We start from the raw sequence: 22606 nt of genomic DNA, 5'->3' as shown, positions 1-22606 counted from the left end.
TCCCGCAGCATCATCTCCTATGCGCCGACGTCTTCTCAACGGCGTGGGTAAGGGGGCGGGGGGCAAGATGATGGATGTCCATCATATATTAGGAGGGGGGAGGGGGCTTGCTCCGCGGCTGGAGTCGGACCTGCTATGCAGCCGCTCACTGTGTGGGGAGACGCGGGCTGCCCGATCGCTGCTGACCACAGTGATCGGGAAGAACTTTAGCGCTGCGACGGGGGGTGATTGAAGGAGCCTCAGCTCCTTAAGCAAAGAGCCGCATGCGGCTCGAGAGCCGCTGGTTGGCCACCCCTGATCTAGAAAGTCGACCAACATTAGTCAATCAATAGAGGTAGACATCCACTAGGACTACACATGAAACAGCTTGACCTGCATTAGGTCGACATGGTCATTAGGGTGACACAAGCATTAGGTTGCCATGAAAAAAGTTTTTCATGTTTTTATGCATGTCGACCTATTTCATCCGTTGACCTAATGACTGCTACATAATGCTTAGACCTAGTGATCGCATCTCATATATAGGTGTATATAGGAGTGGTGTATACATGCCATACAACACAGTAAGGACAGTACTGCCATACAGATAACACTGGGCCTTATTCTGATCAGTGCGGCCCGATCAGAATATGCGGCCGCAACCATGCAGGCGAATCCCCGCCTTCCATACGGATCGCCACCTGCCGTCCGTACGCGGATATGTGGCGATCCGCATGAAATTGGACGGGGATACGCCTCCTCCGTCTTGGGAGCAGCCCCTGCATTCGATGGTCGCCGAACATCGAATGCAGGGCCGCACGCTCCACCAGGTCCCGCAACACAAGACCACACGGACACTTGTCCGTGTGAAATCATGTATGGGGGCGGGCAGCTGACATCCGGCGATGTCAGATGCCCGCCCCGTACCCACGCGTCACGGCCTCATTACCATGCATATGCCCCGCGTTTGCATGGGAACGCCCATGAAACGCGGGGCGTATGCATAGGGTAATGAGGCTAAGTAGCCCCTCACGCCCCTCTACGCCCCCTGTGCGGCGTATAAAGAATCCGTGCGGCGAAATCGCCTGCACATGCGCAGAGTGACCTCTGCACATGCGCAGACGATCAACATCGGCGGTCCGTCCGCATGCGGGAATATCCGCACCGATCAGAATAAGGCCCACAGTGAGGACAGAACTGCCATACATATAACACAGTGAGGACAGTACTGCCATACAACACAGTAAGGACAGTACTGCCATACAGATAACACAGTGAGGACAGAACTGCCATACATATAACATAATGAGGACAGTACTGCCATACAGATAACACAGTGAGGACAGTAGTGCCATACATATAACACAGTGAGGACAGTACTGCCATACATATAACACAGTAAGGACCGTAGTGCCATACATATAACGCAGTGAGGACAGTAGTGCCATACATATAACGCAGTGAGGACAGTACTACCATACATATAACACAGTGAGGACAGTACTGTCATACATATAACACAGTTAGGACAGTAGTGCCATACATATAACACAGTGAGGACAGTACTGCCATACATATAACACAGTAAGGACAGTGCTGCCATACATATAACGCAGTGAGGACAGTACTGCCATACATATAACACAGTGAGGACAGTACTGCCATACAAATAACACAATGAGGACAGTACTGCCATACATATAACACAGTAAGGACAGTACTGCCATACATATAACACAGTGAGGACAGTACTGCCATACATATAACACAGTGAGGACAGTACTGCCATACATATAACACAGTGAGGACAGTACTGCCATACATATAACGCAGTGAGCACAGTAGTGCCATACATATAACGCAGTGAGGACAGTACTGCCATACATATAACAGTGAGGACAGTACTGCCATACATATAACACAGTGAGCACAGTAGTGCCATACATATAACGCAGTGAGGACAGTACTGCCATACATATAACACAGTGAGGACAGTACTGCCATACATATAACACAGTGAGGACAGTACTGCCATACACATAACACAGTGAGTACAGTACTGCCATACATATAACACAGTGAGGACAGTACTGCCATACATATAATGCAGTGAGGACAGTAGTGCCATACATATAACGCAGTGAGGACAGTACTGCCATACATATAACAATGAGGACAGTACTGCCATACATATAACACAGTGAGGACAGTACTGCCATACATATAACACAGTGAGGACAGTACTGCCATACATATAACACAGTGAGGACAGTACTGCCATACATATAACGCAGTGAGCACAGTAGTGCCATACATATAACGCAGTGAGGACAGTACTGCCATACATATAACAGTGAGGACAGTACTGCCATACATATAACACAGTGAGCACAGTAGTGCCATACATATAACGCAGTGAGGATAGTACTGCCATACATATAACACAGTGAGGACAGTACTGCCATACATATAACACAGTGAGGACAGTACTGCCATACATATAACGCAGTGAGGACAGTACTGCCATACATATAACGCAGTGAGGACAGTAGTGCCATACATATAACGCAGTGAGGACAGTACTGCCATACATATAACAATAAGGACAGTACTGCCATACATATAACACAGTGAGGACAGTACTGCCATACATATAACACAGTGAGGACAGTACTGCCATACATATAACACAGTGAGGACAGTACTGCCATACATATTGCCATACAATTGGCTGGACGTTTATCTCTCCTTATCACCCTTGGATTTATCTCTTGTTAAAATGGTACTTGTGAATTATCCGGGCTGCCGATTTTTTTATCGCGCCCGAAAAATCGTGGGCATCGCGTCGGTCGCGGCCATTATAAGGGGCCGCGACGCGACCGACGCGATGCCCACGATTTCTCATAGACAGTAATGTTAAAAGATGCGATGGACCCGATTTCCCATAGACAGCAATGTTAAAATTATTACAGTAATGTTAAATGATGTGCAAAATAAAATGACAATGTGAAATGGGCCAATATGGCCATTTCACATTGGATATGTTTTAAAAAAAATGTTTCATGGCCCCGTCCTCCGACCTTTTCATACCCCTACTATCCACCTCGGCGTGGAGTTGAGAATAGAAAGTGTGGCGAGCGCAGCGAGCCACCGAGCCCGAAGCGTGGCTAGGGGACGCGGACACCTGTGAAGCCCGCGAGGGAACGCGGATACCTGTGAAGGTATCCGCGTCCCCTCGCGGGGCTCGCTGCGCTCGCCACGCTTCGGGCTCGGTGGCTCGCTGCGCTCGCCACACTTTCTATTCTCAACTCCACGCCGACGTGGATAGTAGGGGTATGAAAAGGTCGGAGGATGCGTACCGCCGCCCCTCGCGGGCTCGCTGCGCTCGCCACGCTTCGGGTTGGCATCAATAGCGGGGTGGCGTTAACGGTGTGGGGGCCATGAAACATTTTTTTTTAAAACATATCCAATGTGAAATGGGCCTTATTTTGGTTCATTCTTTCTGACAAAATCCTTCTTAGATGGACAAAACCATGTGCACTGCAGGGGGGGCAGATGTAACATGTGCAGAGAGAATTAGATTTGGGTGAGTAATTTTGTTTCTGTGCAGGGAAAATACTGACTGCTTTATTTTTACACTGCAATATAGATCTCACTTTGAAGTAAAACCCCACCCAAATCTAATTCTCTCTGCACATGTTACATCTGCCCCACCTGCAGTGCACATGGTTTTGCCCATCTAAGAAGGATTTTGTCAGAAAGAATGAACCAAAATAAGGCCCATTGTCATTTTATTTTAACATTGCTGTCTATGGGAAATCGGGTCCATCGCGTCTTTTAACATTACTGTCTATGGGAAATCGGGTCCATCGTGTCTTTTAACATTACTGTCTATGGGAAATCGCGGGCATCGCGGCCCCTTATAATGGCCACGACTGACGTGATGCCCGCGATTTGGGGGTAAATCGCGGGCATCGCGTCGGTCGGGTGTCCTTAAGTTAACTAAACTTAAGGACAAAATCGGCAGCCCGGATAATTCACAAGTACCGTTACAACTTAATACATCTGCCCCAATGTGCGCACACCTATGCCCCCCTCATGCAGCAGTGTACACTGAGGAAGGATTTTATTCCTCACTACAGACCCCTGTATGCAGCAGCAGCAGCAGCCGCAGCCAGACGGCCCAGTGTTACTATGACCACGCCCCCCAAACCACCGACCAATCCCAAAGAAGACTGTGTGTCTGTGCTGGAATTTGCATACGAACGCGTGCGGGCCAATGGGAGCTGTCCGCTCATTAGCATGCACCTTGGCTGATGCGTGCAGCGCTAGGAGGCAGCGGAGTGGCTGCGGCGGTCACACTGTGTCCCTGGTACTAGCGCTGCGCTGCCCGGAGCAGGAGGAGGCGGGGATAGGAGCTGCCCCCGGTGCTGCCCCCTGTGCCGCCGCCGCCGCTGGACTGATCGCGGGAGGCAGAGGAGAGAGGGAGCGCTGCATGGACTGATCCCTCCCTGCCGCCGCCGCCGCGCTCATTGTCTGCACACAAGCGGAGGCTCCTACTGCAGCCCACACTGGCCAGGATGAGGATGAGCCGCCCCGGCTGGCTGCGAGCTCTGCCCGCCCTCCTACTACCGCTGCTGCTGATCTCCCCTTCTTCAGGTGGGCCCAGCGGGGCTTCATCGCCGTCCCCCTGCCCGGTGCCATGCCGCTGCAACGCGGAGAGAGGAGTGGACTGCTCCGGGAGAGGGCTGCTGGCTGTGCCCGGGGGTCTCAGCGTCTTCACCAACATGCTGTGAGTAAGGCAGGTGGGGGGAAGGTGCAGGGGGCAGATAGGGGGTAGGGGTGCCCCCCCTCCCTCCCTAGCAAGGGGCAGATGCAGGTTGGTGGGTACTAGGCATAGTACTGTGACTCGGTACCAGGGGGTCAGTGTGGTGCCCTCTGCCCCAGCCCACACTCCCCATCACTGTATGCATGGGTCAGAGTCCCCCCCCCACCCCCCCATGCAGAATCCAGGGCAGGGTCACTCCTGCTGCTACCCTGTATGATAACCTAACTCCTGCAGTGCCCCACAGCTGGGTCACCACTGCCCCCATCCTGCCAGTCACCTGCTTATTCCATAGCCCTGGCATTCTGTATAAAGCCCTTTAAACCCTGAACTCTGGTGATAGTGGTGACCACAACTTATCCTGCTGACAGTCTCCTCATCTGAATCATTGTTGTTGTTATTGATGATATTTGGAAGTTGATTTATTACAGGCTTTGCTTATTCACTGACATTGTTGTGTAGGGAGAATATTCTATTTTCTTTATACCTTGTACTTTGCATAGTAGGTAAAGGTCACATCGCACCCAGATCATGGTGGAGATATTACCATAGAAGTCACTACTGGCTGCTTACAATGGTTCTGGCAGTGCCCGCTGTCTGAAGAGTTTTGCGTCCCCTGCTGTAACTGGCATCAAAGTTGCCATCAATTTCTTTGATTCATCTGAATTCATGCTTTAAATTCCTTTGTTATTGTAGCTACCAAATAAACCTTGGTTTCTTTTTGTGGCCTTTCAAATGGACACTTTTGTGTGTTGATCCAATAGTTGTGTTTCTTTGATAAGTCTATCTGTGTGGAGTTGGCATGTTCTTTCTTTGTATGGGTTTAATGCCACAATCCCAACACATACGTGTAGAGTAATTGCCATGTAAAACTTGTGAAAAAGTGTGTAGCTATAGATTGTAAGCTCCACTGCGGCAGGGACTGATCTATATAGATTGTTTCTTGCAAGTCTTCTATTAACCCTTTGAGTGCCAGCATCTGTAAGAGGTGCACAAATATCTGCAAAAAATCCCAGCGTTACTCACATTTGTTATATAAATTCAAAGAAAAAAAGATTATATATCCTGTATAAGGGAAACACTACATGTCATTATGCTGAATACAAATGGCATAGTTTGTATACATGTGTTGTGGCTGGCAGTCTAGTTTTGGTGTGGTGTTGTGGTCGGGTCTGTTTTTGCTTTTTGTCTATAGGTATAAGATAAAGACCCCTCTCCCTGCAGAGGTTGGTACATGACAAGCCCTTCAGTAGAATACAATATTGTTGAAGTCCTCCTGCAATTACCCCTACAGACCTATCTTCCCACCCAGAAAGTCCCAATGCTGTGCAGCCCTGGTGTTTGTGTCGTACAGTGGGACTGATGGTCTTGGGAAACGGTGTCTGGGAATTCTAGTACTGGACTATGGGACGTGTATGTGTTGGTTACTGATGTAACTATTGTACTCTGAAGATGTGCAGTCAAAAAAATGAACCTAGTGATATGTTTGTGACCGATGGACTGCTGGGACATGCAGTTCTGCAAGTGCTTACACGGCAGAACATCTAACTTAATGTGACAAGCAGTATATTTGTATGACACTCTCTTGAGGCATTTGTACCTCCTGTGTCACTTTACTTCCTCTGGCAGTGTAAACGTCTACAAATAAATCAGCTCCTTTGTGGGAACGTGTATATTTGGTGTGGTTTTTTTACACCGCGTACAGATTTTACTTCTGCCACTCTTTTTTGTATAGTTTATACAGATTTGTATGACTTCATGATCCCATTGTTGTACCATAGTTGAATAGAAATTTGTTGCTCTGGGTTTTTTTTTTGGGGGGGGGGGGGGGTGTTATGTTGTTGAACCTTCAGACAGCATTAAAGTTTATCCCTATAGATTGTGAGTTTGCGAGCAGGGCCCTCCTACCTCTATGTTGGTTTGTTTTATCACTGTTTCCATTTGTAAAGCACAACAAAATATGCAACGCTCTATACAAGACTGTAAATAAATAAAGTGCCTGTTTTATTGTCTAGTATAAGTCAAGGAATGTTTCGACCGTTAAAAGAATTAAACATTGACCTTGGGTGAGGAATAAAACTTCTGCACTTCCTTGGAAATTGAGACTTATCTGTAGTATATAGTCCATTATCTTTGTTCCTCTGCAAGGCTGTTGCAGGTTTTATATCCCAGACAAGTCCTGGCTATAAATTAAATCAATATGATTTTTGTTCCTCACTCCAGATGCGATACAGGTCAACTGTTTGGCAAGACTGAACTTTTTTTTTTTTTCTTCCCCCAACTACGCTTTCCAGTACAAGCAGTCCTCTTAATTATCCTGTGGTTTAGCTATTTCCCTTTATACAGAAAATCATATTTGGGACCTGTAATGTAGGCTCAAAGTTTATTAAAATAAATGATCTAAATTGCATTTGAATATTTTGTTTTTCTTTCTCTCCTTTTTCAATAAAGATGGCTGTGGTGAACTTTATTTTAACCCTTTAAGGGCCAACATCTGTGAGATGCACAAAGTATCTGCTAAAAATTCGTTATAAATTGTTATATAAATCAAATTAAAAAAAAAAATCTTGATTAAAAAAGGTATTTGCTATATCAGGCTGACATTACAGGACATTATGATAAAAATTGTTTGCTTGCCAATTTTCACCCCTATTTTGACAAATTGACTTGGCACTCAAAGGGTTAAAGTGGGGAGTGTGTGTATGTGTATTCTATCCGATCTTAAAAAAAAAAAAAAAAACTTGGAATACAACATATGAACATATGAACATATGAACAATGTGATAATGTAATATCTGTTAGATTATATAAGTATGGTAAATTATATCTGTATAAACTATAGTTTTGCAATTCCATGTTATTTTGGTTGTCATCACATTTTTGTTATAAAAAGTTGTGTTATATGGATTTTTCAACTGTAATTTTCAAGGATATTAGAGGATTTCTGTTTAGGACCTTTCCAACAATAGTTTTTTTTTTGTATGGTTAGCAAACTCCTTGCTGAATTGTAATATTAGTACTGTTTACAGGAGGGATTGCGTTATCCCATATACATCCATATAAAGGGTTGTGGTGTCCTGTACAGGCGTTACAGTTCTCAGAGAATCCCTACTTTTCATATAGTCACAATTTTAATATCCCTAACTTAGTGTTCATTCTAGCACCCGCCATCTTTGAAAACCCATGCAGTTCCTCTTCCCTGTCTGGGGTGTCGCTGTCTGCTGTGGTGCTTCTAGCACAGTGTGGTCTGTATATCAGCACTGATATGCAACCCAGATCTGTGCTAGAAACCCCACAGCAGACAGCGACAACCCAGGCAGGGAATAGGAACTGCATGGGTTTTAAAAGATGGCGGGTGCTAGAATGAACACACTACCTGAAGTTTACCTGACACAACGGAGGCAGCCATTTTGTGCAGAAACTTGTGTAATTGATAGGATATTGAGAGCACAAATTCTTACAACAATATTTTCTGTACAAGTTTTGAGCAAAAAATTGAGCATGGTAGACTTTATTTTTTGTGGGTAAGGGGTAAACCACAAAAATTTTACTTTGCTAAGTACTTCTAGTCCATGTAGATATATATGTGGTGTGTCCATGCCAACTGAATTATGTGGCATCTAATCGCTTCCCAGAAAGTACAAATGAGGTCGTTTTTTACATAGGTGGAGATGCCATTGGTCTACCTTGCATGATGTTGGTTACCTGTCACTGCCATATTGGGTGCTAACAGTTATGCATTCAAATTGATGTTTTCAGGATTGGCTGCGTAAAGATTGTTGTGGTCACCATACAAACTTCCTATATGTTATGATTGCAAGGCAATTCTGTCCCTATTTTTGGCATGTGTGATCTTGTCTATAACTTTGTTTTTACGCTTCCTTGTTTTTTGTTACTTTGACCCCATTTGGCTTATTTGTAGGTCGCAGGTTCATTTAATCAGCGTTTTTTTCTACAATGCAATTGCTCTACCTCTGAAGACTTTAGTCTTTCAGAAAAAGCATCAGCGGTAACAGGACAATGAAGGGAGACATTATGTAATTACATTAGTGTAATGCTGTATATTTTGGCGATTGTACAGACACGATTGAGAACTATTGTGGTAAAGGAATTTCAAAGTAAACAAGCAAGCAGCAACAAGTCAGGATATTTGGCTTCCTACATGTAGTATCTGACAATCTACAATAAATGCCGTGTGCACGGTACAATGAATTCACCTTTTCCATTTTAAAAGTTTGGAATATATATATATATATATATTACACTTTTTTTTATATTTTTTTTACACCTATTTTATTTTCTTATTTAACCCTTTGAGTGCCAATATAGCCGAGAGATGATCATAATATCCACTAAAAATGCCATCATCGCTCACATTTGTTATATAAATTCAAATAAAAAATGTGTAAAAAAGAGATTTTATTTCCTATATAAGGTAAAGCTTGTGGGTCGTTATGATGAATAGAAATGTTTGCTGGGCAATTATCCCACCTATTTTGACAAATTCACTTGGCACTCAAAGGGTTAATATTTGTTTTATTTGTGGTAGGGAATCTAGATTGTAAGCTCCACTGGGGCAGGGACTGATGTGAATTTAAATATTCTCTGTACAGCGCTGCGGAATATGTGTGCGCTATATAAATAACTGCTAATAAATAAATCCCCCAAACACACACACACACACACGCACACATTCTCACAAATATACAGAGAGTGCGAGCATTAGCACATAAGGTGCAATGTTCCGATTGACTGCAAATGACTTTCCTTGTGTCACCTTACTTTTTTTAATAGGAAAAACAAACAATGAAGCACAAGCTGCCACTGAGAGGGTTATGAAACTGTTTTCCATTTGCCAGGGGCAAATTTGGCAGTGAACTGCTTCAGCCCCCTTCAGGCAGGAACAGATGAACGACTCACATTGGTGAATGCACAGTAGTATTAGCACAGATGCTGACACAGCCCGCACGTTGGATGCACAGTAGTATTAGCACAGATGCTGACGCAGCCCGCACGTTGGATGCACAGTAGTATTAGCACAGATGCTGACGCAGCCCGCACGTTGGATGCACAGTAGTATTAGCACAGATGCTGACGCAGCACGCACGTTGGATGCACAGTAGTATTAGCACAGATGCTGACGCAGCCCGCACGTTGGATGCACAGTAGTATTAGCACAGATGCTGACGCAGCCCGCACGTTGGATGCACAGTAGTATTAGCACAGATGCTGACGCAGCCCGCATGTTGGATGCACAGTAGTATTAGCACAGATGCTGACGCAGCCCGCACGTTGGATGCGCAGTAGTATTAGCACAGATGCTGACCCAGCCCGCACGTTGGATGCGCAGTAGTATTAGCACAGATGCTGACGCAGCCCGCACGTTGGATGCACAGTAGTATTAGCACAGATGCTGACGCAGCCCGCACGTTGGATGCACAGTAGTATTAGCACAGATGCTGACGCAGCCCGCACGTTGGATGCACAGTAGTATTAGCACAGATGCTGACGCAGCCCGCACGTTGGATGCACAGTAGTATTAGCACAGATGCTGACGCAGCACGCACGTTGGATGCACAGTAGTATTAGCACAGATGCTGACGCATCCCGCACGTTGGATGCACAGTAGTATTAGCACAGATGCTGACGCAGCCCGCACGTTGGATGCACAGTAGTATTAGCACAGATGCTGACGCAGCCCGCACGTTGGATGCACAGTAGTATTAGCACAGATGCTGACACAGCCCGCATGTTGGATGCACAGTAGTATTAGCACAGATGCTGACGCAGCCCGCACGTTGGATGCGCAGTAGTATTAGCACAGATGCTGACCCAGCCCGCACGTTGGATGCACAGTAGTATTAGCACAGATGCTGACGCAGCCCGCACGTTGGATGCACAGTAGTATTAGCACAGATGCTGACGCAGCCCGCACGTTGGATGCACAGTAGTATTAGCACAGATGCTGACGCAGCCCGCACGTTGGAGTACTCCTGTTTTGTACTTGCTTCGCATTGTTCTATCTCCATAAACAGACTTTTATTTCTTGGCATCCAGAAGTGACAGGTCTTTTTTGGCCGTCAATTTGGCATGCCCCCTGGTTTCCTGGAGAAACATACGGGCCACATTCATGCTAGTGTGCCAGTTTTCAATATGATTTCTTTTTTGCCATGAAGAGGCAAAGAAATGTGTATACATTGGAAATTGTACTTCAGTTACAAAAATGGATGTAGTATGATTCACATTACAGAACGTAAGCCGTATGAATAGACCCCCCCCCCCTACCCCTATTATTTGTTTAAACACAAGAAGCAGGATCACTGTCTTAAGGTGCGTACACGCTGGCAATAAGGTCGCTGGATTGGAGTGTGCACCGGTGAGAAATCGCCGGGTGCGTGCTCCCGTTTTCAGCCCCCTAATGGTCACTGGTTGAAGAAGCCTCTTCTCCCGGCAGTGTGACATTTTCATCAGTGACAATCTCTGGTCTCAGAATTTGTGGGCTAGAAACGGTCACAGCTCAAAGTGAAAGTACATTGCAGAAGCTGCCATTTTGATAGGCTTTTAACTAGTACTTGATATAAAAATGAGAATACAACACGTCTACAAGTACGCTGATCATACTATCACATTAAACCAGGACACTCATGAATTACACATGTTCTATGGCTGGCTGACTTCAGGCCTGCATTTCACCTGGTCAGTAATCTGGAACACAACCTGCGTAATCCATGAGAGTTCCAGTATAAAGGGATAGTTTGGCCTTCACTTATGCGATGTCCGTTCATAGGCTGTTTACTCAACAATATTAGGTCAAACGACCCAATGACTGTGTTTTCCGAAAACATTGTCACCTTCTGTGCGATGGGTAATCGTGTCCTTTATAGTTACACCTTTTAATAATCCAAAATGATGAACACCTCTTATGTTTATGTTGAGTTTAAGTAATTGTTCTCTGCAGCTCCCATTTATCTGAACAGACTATTTAGTCTGATACTCATTTAGATGTGTTTTGTGTTGAGATGATTATGAGCCTTTTGAACTGTACCGTAATGTTTTTTTCTTGTTTTGTGAATGGGACTGTCAAATGAAATTGCCACTTTAATCTTTTTAAAAGCCCTTAGTAACAGGTGAAGATGAGAAGGTGATGATCAGAGATCTGATCTATTCTGTACACGACTCAGTAAGGGAGGGATACATTGGATTTCCTTTCATATTTTTTGCTGATGGATTATCCTGTCTACTACTCAGATTTGCTCTCCATACCCGCCGCTGAATGGGGTAGGCCAGTGTATTCCCTTTTCCGTTTGATGTTCTTGTTGGCAATGCACAAAAGGCGGCCATTTTGTGAGTTTACCCCATTTCAACAACAATACACTCAATCGCTTCGCTAGGGTAGTACTTGCAGAATCAATCTGTGGCCAGTTGCTTTTTTTAATTGATTGTTAATTTGTTTTATATTTATCAAACCTGAGCTTGATTGAGGTGAGATTCAGTTAGCGCCGTTAGTTGAAAAAGGGGGTAACCTCGGACTCTAACGCCCGCGGCTATTCAGTTAGTTTTATTTTTTTAAGTTGGATTTTAACACAAAGAATCTGAAAAGTTTCCAGATTCTATGCATTTAGCAGGTTTGTGGGACAAGGTACGGCTATGGCTAGGACCTATTCCCATACAGATTTATGTAGGTCACAGCATAGGACACATTTAAGAAAAAAATAAAACGGGTGTTGCTTGCTAACCGCACATATGATTGAAAGATGCCATGGCGTTATGGTTAGTGGCTGCATTGGTGCAAATATTGGGAGTACTTGTGCATCACCAACAAAGATGGCTTCTGTTCAGTGATAGGTTGTATAGGTAGAAGGTGGATGCTTTAACCGCAAAAGGCCAATAAGAGTGGAGTTGGCGTTGAGTGGCAATTTTGAGGGCTTCAGTTGAGTTTTGGGCTTATGGCCGCTGCCCTGAATTTTTGGTCCGGTCCCTCTTCCCCCTCCCTAATTACTCATTACCGGTGGCAGCGGCGCATCGTTACCTTCCATCATCCCCTCGGCATCTACCCTTCCAGAGGCCGGGGCCCGGGACAGCTGTACCCATAGCCACACCCCTGTCAGTGGCCCTGTGTGGGTCATTTATCTAAGGTCTGATTCAGCCAACCTCCATGGTCCGTTATTCGAATCGGCGAATCAATGTCTTGGATGCTCCATTTCCCATAGTTCCCCAGTCAGCAGCACAACGAGGAATTGCCCCAATAATTGCCGCGAATGAGCTCCTAGTATCTCCTCTCTTGGGTGATAGGATTGTAATGGGAACAGTACTTTTTTAATAGTATCATATCTTTGTTATTTCTTTTATTTGTGAAGTGGCTAGGAAATGATAGAATATGGTTACTATGGGCAACATCACCTCTTCGTTTTTTAGAAGGTTTGGTAAATGTATAGGGTAGTGTGGGGGGCAAGATGCCAAAACCTAATTACAATAAGATGCACTGCCTGTGGGGACCCAGAGTCCCTCCTTATACTGTGGTTCCTGCTAGGACTAAACATTTCATTGTCAGTCTCTTTCCATCCCAGATAATCTTGTTGCAGAGCATTTAAATAAAAATGTTTGTATATGAATTATAATAGACCATGGGGAGTCCATCTGGACCGGGGACCTTGGACGGTTCCTGGAATTTTAGTACAGTTTTCATTTTGTCAACTGTTATTTCATTGTTGTGGAATCTGACAGATAATTGGTCTAGAGCAGTGATTTTCAACCTTTTTACCTTGCGGCACACTAAATAGGACTTTAAAATTGCCAAGGCACACCATGAGATCCCCACAGGGCAAAACACATTGGCCACCACAGGAAAAACAAACCTATTGGCCCCCACATTAATAACAATCACACTGATCTCCACAGGTAACAAAAATAAAATAAATTGGCCCTTTACATGAAAAGAAGAGATCAGTAAATTACATTTGAACTGGTGGTGGCTGTAAATGGGTTTGGGCATCTCTAGATGTGGGGGCACACTTGAGAACAGCTCAAGGCACACTAGTGTGCCACGGCACACTGGTTGAAAAACACTGGTCTAGAGAGTGACGAAGGATTGTATATAGTGCATCCGTGTGCTGGCGAGGTGCGGTCCTGCGGATATGGTACAGGGAATAATACGCCTAGAATATATTGCTGATCGGTTTACTGTGGCAGGTAGTCCAGGCGGCACCGGCATAAGCTGTGACTATAGTACGTTATTTGTGCTGTATGAAGGATGGGTGCGCTTGGCAAATGGTTTTATGAATGAAGAACTGTATGTTTATGGGTTATGATACGGAGAAAACACATTGGGACTCTTTCAGACCTGTTTGCTAGGCATTTGCGTGCGAGTGGATGCATGCGCGTGTGAAAAATCATTCAATGGTCTCCGACCATCAAATTTTTAGTTTTTTTTTTTTTTTTTTTTTTTTTTAGTGCTTGTGATACTCGCCAAAGGCGTTCGCACAGATTTACACATGCGCATATTTGAAAACTGGTCCCAAATCTGGCCCATTATTCATGCATCTCTGGTTTTAAAGGACGTTTTTTTTTTAGGCATATTAAATTGAGCTATTCTTGTTACGTTTGTTTCTTTGTTGCAGTCTAGGTCACTTATGATGGTACAGTATATAGAATGCCGTTCTGGCCAGAAAAGACATGTGTCATTGTGTCCTCTACTATTGTATTGGTCTTGTATATTATATTATTTTAGCCTTGGCTTCACTTGCGGTCCCCTTCTCCTGATGCTTGTGATTACGGAGATCAAAAGTAATGTTCAGCCCATTTCAAGGTTAAAGAAGCCTCTGAAGTGTCAGGTTGTCTGTCATGACTGTATACAGGGACGGTAATGTATAAAGACCGTGTAATAATAATAAGAATATTGAATGGAGGCGAATAATATTCTGCTCCTTTCATGTAAAATACATTTACCTCCCGTTAGTGACTTAATTACTTGTGTTTGTTGCCGCTAAACCTAACATAGAAGATTATTTACAGAAGGAAATGGCCTCTTGTAACACTGTATCCAGGTGTTTGCTGTTGTCTTCTGTTATCAGGTTACCTGCAGTATTTTTTTTAACAGCTTTATAGAAAAAAAAACTATTTCCTGCTTTATGAAAGCCCTGCACTCGGGTGAGTTTATTGCACTCTAGATTCATTCTCTGATCGTTTTAAAAAGTGATGCAATGAAGAGTGATAATCCAGCAGCCAATCGGCTTTTAACTGTCCTGTCACAGGCTGGGTTTGAAAACTGACAGGCAGGAGCTGATTGGTTGTAGGTTTTTCACTCTCTGTTTTATCACTTTTGAAACTTAGTGCATCTGGTGCTAACCCTTTTAAACCGGGACACTTATGGATTACACAGGTTTGGTGGTTATTAAAACCAGGTGAAATGCAGGCTTGACAGCCAACCACTGAACCTGTGTAATTCATGAGCGTCCCGGTTTAAAGGGATAGCATGGCACGGCTATATTTAACGTTCAAGACATGAAATAGGTCGTCAAGGTTGTCAGGTCGACACTTTTTTACGAGCCGATGTGCCGACAGGTGGTATTTCATGCCCGACCTCCCACTAGAGCATGGAGGAACACCCATGCAAGGGGAAGCGGTACACTTTGACAGTGACATTCGGGACAAAAAACTTTAAAAATTCATGTCGACCTTTTCACGGTTAGCCGTTATCGACCTAATGCTTGTGCCAACCCTGTCGAACTTAGCCATGTTGACCTACTTCATGTTTCGACCTTCTGTGGAGCATGTCGACTCAATCACTCATTACCTATTCTCGCACCCTGCATTTTCCAAAACTCATGCAGTTGCTCTTCCCTGCCTGAGGGGTCGCTCTCTGCTGTATTGCTTCTAGCACAGTGTGGTTTGTATATCAGTGTGGAAATACAGACCACAGAAGCACCACAGCAGAGCGCAACACCCCAGGCAGGGAAGAGTAACTGCATGGGTTTTGGAAGATTCAGGGTGCAAGAATGAACACTACTATACTAGAAGCTTCTATGTACTTTTGGCTTTTTCCCCTTTTACATCTATTTGTTGTCAACTGTTTTGTATGTGTGCGATTACACCACCAATCTTTAACTTCGGCCACGCACCCGGACCATACGCATTTGTGCAATGTACGTTCTCCTTAAACTGAACTTTGATCCTGTGTCTCGACTGAATCCATTAATCGTTCCAGAAACACTCTACGACCCTGGTGCTTCCTTGGTCAGTGTCCTACACGTGTTTACAGCTATTTGTGCCCCAATGCTGCCAGCTATGTTTACAGCCTGCACTCAGATGTGGAAAGTTCTAGTGCTGTGAGAAATTCAGTATGTGCACAGGTTTCTCTCTCCTCAGACCATCTGCAGTAATGACAGCCGTGTGTTGACCGAGCTGTTAATATTTCACTCAGGTTGTGTAGGTCAGGTGTACTCGAAGGCTCTCTCCCTTTCCCATAGTGCATTGCATGGCACCCTTGCCGAGCATAGTCTGTGGGTTATAACGTTCGATAAACAGACTCCGTTGGAGGAATACAATTCCTGTGAGGTTTTTGTAGGTCAACAGACTTTGATTCAACCAATAGAATGAAATGGACCAAAGTCTATGCAAAGCATTATGGTTATGTGTGTAAAGCAGGGGTGGCCAAACCTGTCCTCAAGATCTACTAACGGTGCATGTTTTCCAGGCAACCTGCCTAGAGTAGGAATGAATGCAGCATGTTTGAAAATGTGACAGTTAGTGACAGTGGTGGATTCAGGGGGGGGGGGCACCCGGGCACGTGCCCCCTGTCATTTATTTTGTAGCTAAGGACCAGGGCTTTCCAATGAGCCCAGCCCCGTGTCTTTAGCCCCCCGGGAACCAGAGCTATCGCTTTGCAAACCTGTAACGTTTTTTCCCCATAGGATAATATGGGACCCGTCAATTCCGACCCCCACCCGGTTCCGACGGCTGCCAGTTCCCGATCTGGCATCACAGAAGCTTGTGGTTGATTTCATTCAATTCCAAATCGCTGGGCCTTTAATATGATATCAGGCTGGTCCAAATAGGTCAATCGGTTCCAGAGATATTGCATGTAAACCGATTTTTATTATTTTTTAAATGTAATCTCATAGCTGTTCATGTTCTTTGAGGGCAGATTACTCTGGAACCAAACGTTCCTGTTTCACTGGACCAAAATCATTCAAAGCCCGATCAAAAGTTCTTCAATATAATACTTGTCTCATGTAAATGGGTCAGTTGGTTCCGAAGATATAGCCGGTTAAATGAGATAACTGGTTAAAGGGGGGAGGGGTGGTTTTCTCTCCCCCTCACACCAGAAAATGCAGGGACTAGGCTGGTGTAAAAGGGGCCAACCTGGGAATGCATTTTCTGGGACCTGCAGTGGACCTGCAGTGCTCTGAATACAGCCAGGCTCTGCCACTGTCGGTGGCTATCACTTCTTCTGCTTGGCGGCGGCTGTCCCCCATTTACCACGAGCATGTATTCCTCCTTGGCAATGAGCATGTAATCCCACATGGCAACGAGCATGGAACCTCTGGCAATGAGCATGTAGAGAAGCAGCACTTATGTAGCATAATTTTTAATAGGCATTATGGTGTTTGGCATAAAACATAATGGCGTGTAACTTAACGTGTAATGGACATTATGGTGTAAATGTTTAATGCGAGCCTTTGGTGGACAATGTCCTTGTTTATGAAGTGTATTGTGAATTCTGTCTCAATCCATGTGACATTATGTGAATTTTGTCTCAATCCGTGTGGCATTATGTGAATTTTGGTTCAATCCATGTGGCATTTTGTGAATTTTGGCTCAATCCATGTGGCATTATGTGAATTTTTTCACAATCCGTGTGGCATTATGTGAATTTTGGCTCAATCCGTGTGGCATTATGTGAATTTTGGCTCAATCCGTATGGCATTTTATGCATTTGGCTCAATCCATGTGGCATTATGTGAATTTTGACACAATCCATGTGGCATTATGTGAATTTTGACACAATCCATGTGGCATTATTTGAATTTTGGCTCAATCCATGTGGCATTATGTCAATTTTGGCTCATTCCATTTGGCATCATGTGTAAGGGGCAAGTATAATGGGGTCTAGTATAGTTGTATAGTGTTGACACGCCCCCCTGTTGAGTGGCCACACACCCTTTTCCGGAGCGCGCCTTTGGTGCGCGCACAACTACATCCTTCACTTTTGTCTCCATGGTGGGCCTGCGTACTTTAAATGCCAGGGTCTATTTTTTATTCCATTCCCACCCTCTCCTGCCACTCTCTTAGCATGTACACTGGCACCACTAACACCGCCCCTCCCCCACCAAACCCTTTTTTATCATGGTGCCCCCCCTGTCATTTTATCCTGGATCCGACCCCTGGTTAGTGATGACTACAGCTGTGCACCAGCTAGGTGATCTGGGAAACGTGACAGTTAGTAATGACTACAGCTGTGCACCAGCTAGGTGGTCTGGTAATGTGACAGTTAGTAATGACTACAGCTGTGCACCAGCTAGGCGGTCTGGGGAATGTGACAGTTAGTAATGACTACAGCTGTGCACCAGCTAGGCGGTCTGGGGAATGTGACAGTTAGTGATGACTTCAGCTGTGCACCAGCTAGGTGATCTGCGGAATGTGACCGTTAGTAATGACTACAGCTGCGCAGCAGCTGGGTAACCTGGAAAACGTGGACCGTTGGTAGATCTCGAAGACCGGTTTGGCCACCCCTGGTGTAAAGCGTCCCCAGGGTGCATCTTTCTGACCTACGTACCTATATACAGTGTTGCCTGCTACGTTTGAACTTTTAGTATGTTGGTTTCCAAGTTTTCCCCTTCCTTTATGACAAATGACCTAGGAATACCATTTGCCCATTTATTACCAAAGCAGCAGGAGTCTCCCTATATCCGCCGAACCCATCTAAATCCATAAAAAAAAGAAGCTTTGTCCATTGTGTTGTCACCCCAGCTATTTGGACCTGAAGGTGCAGTACGACTGCGATCAGTAAAGGCCAAACATAACCGCTACTTGTCTGGCTTATAAGCATTCATTGTCCAGTGCAATTTGTATGTTGATTCATTGTAGCCCCTTCTACAGTACTATGTCCAGTTCTAAAGTTACTGCAATAACATAATTTACCTAGACGACACACAACTGTTTTATAGGGGCCTATTTGTTTAGCTATTTAAAACTCGTTGCTTATTAACCAGGCACCGGTCCACAAACCACATGCACAATTATAGGCACCCTGTAAATCGTATGCCCATTGCATCCTGGAATCGGGTGACGTAATGAGGGCTGGGCTATCCGATGGTATATAAACTGACAGATCGCACATCGCATTGCAATAAATAGCATGTGTTTAAAAACCAACTTGCGATGCGATAAATATGTGCAGCACTTAATATCTTGAGATGCGAGATTCAACCAATGTGTCTGTGCATCGTGTTGGATGACACATGCGATTGTCGTGCGCAATGCAATTTGTCGAAATTGTATGCTATAGCTCACAAGTGTATAGGCTGCATAATAAATACCCCTTTTACAGCAAGGCAAAAACCCAGGTTTTTGTCTCGTGGACCTGGGTCAGTGCTGGTGTAAAAGCGGTACTGGAAAAAAAAAAAAACCTGGGTCCATTTTCCTGCAGTGTAAACGGGTATCCTGGGTCATCCGACGCTGGACCAGTTTCCACCAATGACGGAGCCCCTGCCTCCCGACCACAGCATCCTGCAGTCAGTCCGGAGGTTGGGCAGGGGGCGCGTAAGCCTCCACTGCTGTATTATGCGGAGGAGGTGAATGGATGTCTGTGGCTGCGTATTGAAGTTGGGGGCAGCCCAGTAGCTTACCTTGGTGCTGGGCTTGCCCCCAGTGTGTTGATGACTTTGTGGGGGTCCCGGCTGGCAGATTTCCAGGCGCATAGAGATGTCCTCTCCAATCTGCCTCCGCCGGGGGATCGCGGTGGACAAAATCCTGGGTGCGACTCTGCGTTTTGGTGTGAAAGTGGTGTAACACTCTTTCCTGATAAACCGGAGGTTCTGAGCAACATTGGGCCCTAAGTATTGAGTCAGCAGCCTTGGTACTTGTCTTGGTTCTTGCAGTATTTCTGTACATTGGAATGTGAATCCCCTCTGTTCTAATAGGCTTTCTCGCTCAGTGCTCCTGATTGGGATTAGCCAATGGGAGTTGTCCTTAGGTGAAAGCTTTAAAAGACAAATTGTGTCTCTCCCCCAATTTACCTTCCTGATCCACTGTACAATCTCCTCTCATCTGTACTCCATGGCTTGTGAGAGATTTCCTCACAATAATTACCTTCCCTGCCCTTTGGCCTTTGTAACATTTGTATGGAGTAAACTCTGTGTTGCTCAGTGAGCGTTTCCAAACAAGGCAGTGCCCCAAGCTGTCCACACAAGTGATTTATGCCATTGACAATGCGTGTCGGGCCTCACTGCCTGAGATACACACATTCTCAACCTGCTTTGTGTACAGAGAATACAAGCAAATCAGTTTTAGTAAAAGTTCTACCAGGAGCAAACACTGAATAACCAGTGCAATCTGTTCCACGCTGATAAATTTTTCTACGAATGTTTCCATCCCTGCAGCTTTATGTGCTCTCTGGTATTACTGTTACACTGTGGTATTACTGTCCGTAGTGATTTCATATATGTATTTGTTTATTTATTAACCGTTTCTTATACCGCTTCCAGATCGCAAATGCAGGGTCACACCGGGACTTTGAAACGTTTCAGTCCCGGTGCAACCCTGCATGTGCGGTCTGTTCAGATTGCCTCTGCGAACCAGCATTCTTGCCGGTTCGCTGATGTCATGTGGGGGAGCAACAGAGCATGTGCGCATCATCAGGGGTGGGGGAGGAGGCAGCGCTTAGAGCTGGCACTGCCTTCTGCATAGTGTGAACGGGAAACGGGGCACTCCACCTGTTTTAACCCGTTCACACTGCACGGCAACAAATCTGTAAGAACTCTGCTTTTTTACCCGGTTCGGATTGCCATGTTGCTACCGGCTAGCTGTAACCGGTAACCCCTTTCACACCGCACTAATTACCGGGTAGAACCTGCTTTTACCTGGTAATTAGCTGCGACGTGAAAGGGGTATTATATAGCGCACACATATTCCGCAGCGCTGTACAGAGAATAGTTGAACATTCACATCAGTCCCTGCCCCATTGGAGCTTACAATCTATATTCCTTCCACGTGTACACGCACACACAGACATTCTAGGGGTAATTTGTTTGGAGCCAATTAACCTACCAGTATATTTTTTGGACTGTGGGAGGAAACTGGAGCACCCGGAGGAAACCCACGCAAGCACGAGGAGAATATCCAAACTCCACAGTTACGCCTATGGTATATGATGCGAATCTTGTGTTGGGTCCCGGAAACGTATGACATGAGTGTTTGTGATATTGCCTTGCTTTTTATATATTCCTTCTGTGTACTTTAAAATGTGAGAGTCTTCTTGCGTCATTGCAACTTGGACACACAAGGAACTGAGTAATGTGATAGCACAAGTGTATATCTGTGTGCGACTGAGTCTCTGAGTCTGTATATGAAGTGTTACAGTGTAGCTGTTTTCTGGTACTAGTGGGGTTCTGCACAGTTAGTCACACACTATACCAGTGTTCTATATCTAATTAATTTCAAATATGATTAATTTTTCAGCAAATACAGACAATTGGTAGACTCCAAAACCGGTAACACAAAGCATTCGTTGTCCAGCCTGTGTTATATAGGGCCTAATTTAGACATGATCGCCGGACAGATGTGTTCTCAAAATGTGCAAAATCAAGCTGCACTGCAGGTGGGGCAGATGTAACATGTGCATAGAGAGTTAGATTTTTTTTTCCCAACTCTCCACCTCCGTGTGGTATGAGCTGAAATAAAGGCGTTGGCAGCTGTTTGCTCCAGAACGGAGCAACAATTGAATAGCTCTGCAGTGACCCCTATTTAAAATTTGAATTCCGCTTCTTAAATGAATTGTGCTGTCAACCTTAAGGTGCCCACACACTAGAACGATTTTTGGTCCGATTGGCCGATTTTCGATAAATCGGCCGATATATCGACCGATATTTACCGATAATCGGTCGAAAATCGGTCGAAAATCGGCCGATGCTCGCTCCCGTGGATCTTTTGCTAAATCTTCTGATCTTACGTGCTGCACAAAAGATCAGAAGATTTAACAAAAGATCCATAGGAACGCACACGGGATCTTAAGAAAAATCTTTGGTAAAGATGTGCGCTTGCCTGAAATCTTTTGTCCAGATCGGACAAAAGATTTGAAGGCTAATTTATGCGCACATCTTATGATCGCAGATCTTTCTAGTGTGTGGGCACCTTTACTCCCCATATACACTAGACAAGAAATCAATAGATATCGCCCTTTAATAAAAAAAAAGTCTAGTGTGTACAGTATAGGCAATGACCCGCAGTCGTCTAGTGTGTATCCGGATCGTGTCACAATTCCCTTGATGTGTGTAATTTCACATAAGATCTGCAACTCCAGCATACTGGTCACTGGCAGCATCTTCAGATATCATAGGATCCATTTCACAATACACACCTCACGATATGCGCAAAAACACGCACACAATACATCATACGAGCCGTCTAAATCGTGAATTCAGGCTGGAAATCATTCTGCTGGAGATTTGGGCGAGGTGTGTTCAAACTGAAATTTCAATTGCAGTGTAAAAATAAAGCAGCCAGTATTCACACTGCACAGAAACAAAACTCGTCCAAATCTAACTAAATTACATCTGCCTAACCTGCAGCGCACATGGTTTTGTC

The 22606-nt window shown here is 44.9% G+C and overlaps 1 protein-coding gene across 1 annotated transcript in view; it reads left to right on the top strand.

Moving 5' to 3' along the window:
* Positions 1-4301: 4301 nt before the first annotated feature.
* LGR4 (leucine rich repeat containing G protein-coupled receptor 4) overlaps positions 4302-22606 on the top strand; it is a 107521-nt gene continuing 89216 nt past the window's right edge. Inside the window, exon 1 of the mRNA XM_083164215.1 lies at positions 4302-4771. Coding sequence (XP_083020341.1) covers positions 4560-4771 — 212 coding nt within the window. The 5' untranslated portion in view covers positions 4302-4559. The remainder of the gene's footprint in view (positions 4772-22606) is intronic.

This window comes from Crinia signifera, chromosome 11 (genome assembly GCF_055691185.1).
Source record: "Crinia signifera chromosome 11, ASM5569118v1, whole genome shotgun sequence".
NCBI lineage: Eukaryota > Metazoa > Chordata > Amphibia > Anura > Myobatrachidae > Crinia > Crinia signifera.
The sequence above is the reverse complement of the archived record's forward strand: the minus strand, read 5'-3'. Positions and strand labels throughout refer to the sequence as shown.